Raw genomic sequence first — 6,557 nt, forward strand, 5'->3', positions numbered from 1 at the left:
AGGAACACCCGTCCTTCTCAGCCCACTGTGACTCCAGTTTCAGCCTCACCACATGGAGCCCATCAACCTTGACCTTCCAGACCTGGAAGCTGAATATAGCTTTACTCCTGTGTCAATTATCCAGTCCACAATACAACTACAGCAACAGAAGTGGACAAAGACAACCTCTTTGCTTAAGAAGTCAGTTTGTCAGTCAGCTTTCTGTTGCTCTAACAAGGAGCTGGGATCATCAGCTTAGAAAGAGAAACAGTGGCTTTTGACTCTGTTTTAGATGACTGGGGCCATGAGAGGACTTGAATTTGTTGCCTTTGGTCTGTACCGAGATAGAACCTAACAGACTCTCTCCTCGCAGCAGATATGAAACAAACAAACGAAAAACAAACATATAAAAGACAACAGGAGAGGGCTGAATCACAATCTCCCCTTCAAGGACACAATTTCAATGAACTGCCACCCACCAGCCCCCACCTCCTAAAGGTTCTATCCGCTCCCCACAGCACCACAGCTGCCCAGCCTAACACACCGGTTTTGGGGGGACATTCACCCAGACTGTAGCAGCCAGTCATGGTTTATCAAACCACGCAGATGCCTGTCAAGGGAGTCAGTGGCTGCTTATGGGGCTTGTTGTGCTCTGGTTTGTTACCCTCACCCTCCTTCCAACAGAAAGAGACCGGATGCTAGCCACAGAGGATGGACCTTTAGGAAAGAACTTGAATCAATTTAAAAAAAAAAAAAAAAAAAAAAAAGGAAGAACTGCAGTAGTGGTAACAGTTCAAACCAGAAGTGATACCCAAGTCCTGACAGGCTATGTAAAATGTATTTGAAGCATCACATGGGGCTGGATCTCAGGCAGCCAGACCCCACCACTGCCCTGCAAATGCTCACTCTCTCATAAATGGGAAATGCCAACAAAGATTAATTAAGGCTTTCCCCATGCAAAGTATAAAAGGTGTCTACAATGAATACTGTTCAACATAATGTGTCCTAATAGCAGGAACCACCTGCTTACACTCAGGGATTCAGATCTATGAAGGAAGGTACCAGTTCAGCTTGGGTGTTCCTTGGTCACAGACAACAGACACACAGACGTGGAAAGCACAGAACAAAGAGGCATGCATTCTCTTTCTTCCTACTTACGTGGGGTATCCTCGAACACCCTGGGCGGAGCACACATCGGAGTTGGCCGTGCAGTCCACTTTAGCCACGTAGACCTTGGCATCCTCCATGCTGTTGTACTTGTCTCCCAGGTCGTTCCAAGTTGGCTGCAGTCGCTGGCAGTGCCCACACCTACAGTGAGATCAGAGGAAGAGCACATTGAGGCCCAGATCCCAGGGTGTCCAGATGACTACCTCAGCCTTCTCCACCAAGCAGTCAACTCTCCACCCTTGCTTTTCTCAAAATGCAGATGGATAGCTCAAAATGACAACATTCTCCATATTAATCAAAATTTTGCAAGCTACCATCCTAGTATTTTTTTACCTCTATGTCCAGACACTACCTCCTTGACTTCCAGCTGGCCTACAGGGACAGCGGCAGTATTTCAATTCCCTGAAAATTATAAACTTGCTGAGCTCCTGGAGCTCAAGGTGTACATGCGTACAGCCTACCAAGAATGTCCTTAAACTCCACCTGCATATTTCTGTTTGTCCTTCAGGTTTATTTGTGCATCACTTCCTCCAAGGAGTCTTCCGTGGCTCCCAGGCTACTTGTACCCACTCTCTTCACCCCTGCCCTCCCAACCGGCTTAGCACTCAAACTGCTCCATGATTTACAAGGACAGGACTCTTCCACTACATATCCAAATGTACACAGATGCAAGGAGATCTCATGATTAATCAACTCTCTGCCTTCTCCCATCAGAAGCCTTAAGCTAAAGACATTTCATTTATTTATGTAGACAGGTCTTGGGTATCCGAGGCTAGCTTTGAGCTCACTATGTAGCTGAGGATAACCGTGAACTTCTGCCTTTCTTACCTTCACCTTCCAAGCACTGGGACTGCCCGTGTGCCCAGCCACCCTCAGCCTTATGTGGTGCTGGAGATCACACCAGGGCTTTGTGCGCCGGATAAGCACTATATCATCTGAGCTATACTCCTAGACCCCCAAACAACTAAGGTTGGTAGAATCGAATATGTGGTATTGACTGTGGGATTAGTTATACACAAATATTTTTAAATCATCTATCATTTAATACCAGCACTGCACTGCAGCATCAGGATCTCTCTTGTCACGGGCCCTGAAGGGCAGTGCTAACCATCGTCTTGCATTCTCATCTGTACGCTGTACTACATTTGAGTTCTGAATGAGTGAGATAGCACAGCATTAAGGCACAGGGCTGTGTTTTCTTATCTAATAAACAAGTGGTTTGTGTTTATAACCTAACCACTTGCCGTACTGCAAGGGATCCTTTTAAACAATGTACTGAAAATTGGTATTGACTCAATAATGTCTCAATAAAATCTGTAGCAAGCCTCTTTTTTGGCAGAAGACCTGACCTCCAAAACAGCCATCTAAAGGTAGTCCTAAAAAGCTGGCTTAAAGCTAATGTGTTTTCCCAGCAGCACTTTCTTGAGATGTTAAGACAAATCCCTGTTTTATAAAGGCCCAAATGAAATAGGGCTGAAGAGAGCTCAGTAGTTAAGAGCACTTGTTACTCTTTCAGAGGACCTAGCACCCACACCAGGCATCCCAACTGCCCGTAGCTCTGCTTCCATGGAATCTGATACCCTCTTCGGGCCTCCTCGGGGACCCACACACATGGCACACAAACCCATAGAGATATACACATGCACATAAATTAAAACATACAAACAAATAAAAGCCCAACATACAGCATCATTCCCTTTTTCTGGAAGATCATCAGTATTCTCTTTATGTATTTGGTGTAAGAGCCAAAAAAGCCAGCACCGTCCTGTCCAAACACTTGGTATGCACTAAGTGCTTGGCAACAGAAGCAGAATGAATGGGGTGAAAATCCACACAGCAGAACTGTATTTGAGGACTTCACTTCTGTGAATCTGGCAAAGTTAGTTCAGCAAGGTTGGGGGTTGGGGAAGAAAGGATAGATAGCAAGGAAGGGAAGGGGAAAAAAAGCCAAGACCCAAGGACTCCTTGAGTGAGTACACAATGGGGCCCATGGACTTTCTGTTCCCCAGCTGGCCCATGTTCCTGTTTGCTCCTCATGGCATCTGGTACTTAATCAAAGAAAGCAGGATTGGTTCTAATGGTGGAACAGAACCAGGTAATGAGATGGTGCTAGGTGACTGAAGGGTGACTGCCTTCAGGTGGCTGCCACAAGGGATTTCCAAGGGCAGTTCTGATGTTAGAGGAAATCCCATCTTTTAGAATTGGACACTTCCTCTGCATCCTTGAAAAGACTCTTATGACAATACAAGATTAGAAATGAGGATAAACATTTAGTTCTCCGCACCCCAAGTTAAACTGACCATCTGGGGCCATCACCGAGCAGGCACGACCCTCTGCACCCACCCAGGAGCATCGATGAACCCACTGGCTCTATCTGGCTGGCATTTCTGTTTTGGAGCCTTTGTGGTTCCAGCACCATTGAGACAGCTAGCTGCATTTAGAAGGTGGCCTGGGGCCAAGGGACAGCAGAGGCACCTAACCTTAATCTTGACCTTACTGTTCCCAGGTTCAGTGTGACCCACAAACTGGCACTTCAGGCCCCGTGATCTGATGCTGGCACAAAATGAACAGCAGGGCAGTCCTGCAGCCACCAAGCTTAGAACAAACAGACACAGGTCAATGTTTTCATTACAGTGTCCTTGCCCCCAATATCACCCGTAGGCATCTGAGAAAGAAGTGGGGACGGGACCCAGTGTCTTCTATCTTGAACTTCACGTTGTTCTTAAAAGTCTAATTTTGAAATCTTAGCACTCCATAGCCTGAGACAAGAAGATTGTGAATTCAAGGTCAACTTGGCTACACAGAGAGGTCCTGTCTCAACTTCCCTTCAAAACAACAAAAAATCTAGCTCCCAAGTCCGTGGTGGGCACCTACATATCTCTAATATTTTAGCAGAGTAGTAAGAAACAAACAACTAAAGGCTTACTTTGGGGAGAGCAGCAGCAACCTAAATACAATGAAAAAAGAATTTATGTGATATCTATTCCCCTGACTGGCAAAGACTAGCTGGTTATTTATTGGGAATATTCTAAAATTAAAACTCCATCAGCACTGCAGAGAACCTAACTCTATCTGCATGTCAATTATCCTTATAAAACTAAAAACCCATAGACTGATTCCACTGAAACTGGCGGCAATTATATCCTGAGGTGTACTTAACTGGAGTCACTACTCTGAGAATACTCGTGCAGAGTAACTATTAACACCCACTGAATGTTGCAGTGCTACAGATTCAAGTCAGCTGTCCTTGGGAACCAAGGTAAAACAATGTATTCCATTTGCGCATTCTTAATGGATAATGGCTGTGAGCCAAACTGATCCTTAAAAGTTAATGTAACCCCAAATGAATTGAAATGCAAAAATAACCCACTATAGGGTTAAAAGGAAAGTTTCTCCCACTTTGGACGAGGCACAATCACTGAATAAGTTGGATTCCACAAATACATTTTTCTTAACCCTTTCCTTCACGAGTCCCCGCCGAGCTAGGGGAAGAGTACTTTGCTCAGCAATAAACACAGCCAGCACATCCCCACATCTCAGGTGGCCTGCGCTCTAAACACTGCTTTCTGCTCTGGACCAGAGAGAACTTCTCCGAGCATCTAGGCCCCAACAGAAAAGCACTGCTGTGTCTAGAACAATTCCTGAGGTACAGTACTCTTGATTGAAAGCAGCTAGGTGCACCAGGAAGCCCCAACCGGAGAAAGGAAGCATGAAGGTGCATGACTTCTACAAAAACTTCCACCTCACCTCACACCTTCCAACTGACCGGGCCCCAGAAAGAGCAAAGGTCAGGAGGTGACAGAGACAGCCTTGAGTTGAAGGCCTTGGGAATACAGCTCATATCCACTCCAGTGTGCAGCGGCGACTCCAGAACTGGCACTACTCTGGGCTCCCAGGGGTCGGGGTACCCTCAACTCCTCTATCTCTTCCCACCCTCTACACAAAGAGGGAAATCACATTTCGGAAAGGCCTTAGATTTTTCAATCCAACCCAGTATTGAAGGGCCAGCAGGGAGGACCCTCCAGGCTAGGGCACGTGGTCGCCGGGCTCCCGCCGCGTCCGGCCAGCACAGGAAGTTTGGGGGAGCTGGGCAGGGGACTTGTGTGTGTGCATGTGTGTATGTGTACGTGTGTGTGTGTGCGGGGGGGGGGGTGTCTGGGCTCCAGCAGAGTGGCGGGGCGGAGAGGCCTTTCCGGGACTCCCCTCGGGGCCCGCCCTTCCTCGCGCTCGGCCCGGCGGCTAGCGCCACGTCAGCGGCGAGGCCCGAGCGCAGCGGCCCACGCCCCCCGCACAGCCCGCGCCCTCCCCCGGTCTCCGGTCCCGGCCCCGCCGGTCTGCGGGAGCTGCAGTTACCAGGGCGCGAAGAACATGACGAAGTGCGCGGCGCTCTGGATCCCGTGCGTGAACATGTCGGCCGTGTACAGGTGCTTGGCGTGCGGGTCCTGCTCGGCTCCGCCGTCCGTCGCCGCCGCCGCCTCCTGGGCCCGGGCACCCCTGCGCGCGCCGAGCAGCAGTAGGAGCGCAGCCAGGGCCGGCATTCCGGCCAGCGGCGGGAGGAGGCGTCCTGGGCGCGGGGGCATCGCGGCGGGGCTGGCGAGCTCTCGCCCGGGGCCGCGGGTCCCCTCCGCGGCGCCACCTCCCGCCCCGGCTCCTCCCACGACCGCATAACCACGCCTCCATGCCAGAGCCCCGCCTCAACCACGCCCCAACTCTCAGAGGCACGCCCCTGGCCTGTCCGACCTCCCGGGGCAACTTGCTGCGTTCTCCTAAAAGCAGCTAGGAAGGAAGAGGTCGCTCAGATCCTGGGGTCCTTCGTGCAGCACCTCCAGGGCTATCCCAATCCGATTCCGGTCCATCTCGCCGAGCTCCTCCACCTTCCCAAGCCCCTCAGCAGCCTTATTTCCTTCGTTTCCCTGTTGGGAACGTAGAGGCCATGCAGTGAAGGCGCCGGTCAGTGGCAGCCTCTGTTGACCTAATCACACACCAAGACCCCGAGATTGCGGGACCAAGCTGAGCTGCTGTCAGCAGAAAGGAGGAAAATGGGCAAAAGTGGGTGGGGTTTCACTCTCATGAGTCAAGATTCTTAGCCAGAGCTGAACTGTGATTTGAGGGCCTGGCCTCAGGGGGTGTGATGAAACCACTTCCCAGGAGCACCTCTGTTATTCAGCCCTGCCTTCACTTAGGGTGAAAAGGAGAGGCAGTCACAGCGGCCCCTCCTTCCTGCACAGGCTGCAGCTCTATGTGTCCTAACTCACCCTAGTTACAAAAAAATGAATGCCAACAGCTGCTCTGGCTGAACCGGCCTTGTGCATGCCTGAGAGCCATTGCCTGGGCTGAGGTGTAACTCACACCAACACTCGAATCTTATGGCAGGTGGCAATTCACGCTCCCAGCCCAGCCCTGAGAACCTG

The 6,557-nt window shown here is 50.2% G+C and overlaps 1 protein-coding gene across 1 annotated transcript in view; it reads right to left on the minus strand.

The window, feature by feature from the left end:
- Positions 1-5,789, minus strand: part of Txndc5 (thioredoxin domain containing 5) — a 29,724-nt gene extending 23,935 nt beyond the window's left edge. Inside the window, exons 1-2 of the mRNA XM_006972782.4 lie at positions 5,500-5,789; positions 1,138-1,287 (exon numbers count right to left, since the gene is read on the minus strand). Coding sequence (XP_006972844.1) covers positions 1,138-1,287; positions 5,500-5,726 — 377 coding nt within the window. The 5' untranslated portion in view covers positions 5,727-5,789. The remainder of the gene's footprint in view (positions 1-1,137; positions 1,288-5,499) is intronic.
- Positions 5,790-6,557: the final 768 nt, after the last annotated feature.

Source organism: Peromyscus maniculatus, chromosome 5 (assembly GCF_049852395.1).
Source record: "Peromyscus maniculatus bairdii isolate BWxNUB_F1_BW_parent chromosome 5, HU_Pman_BW_mat_3.1, whole genome shotgun sequence".
Lineage (NCBI taxonomy): Eukaryota > Metazoa > Chordata > Mammalia > Rodentia > Cricetidae > Peromyscus > Peromyscus maniculatus.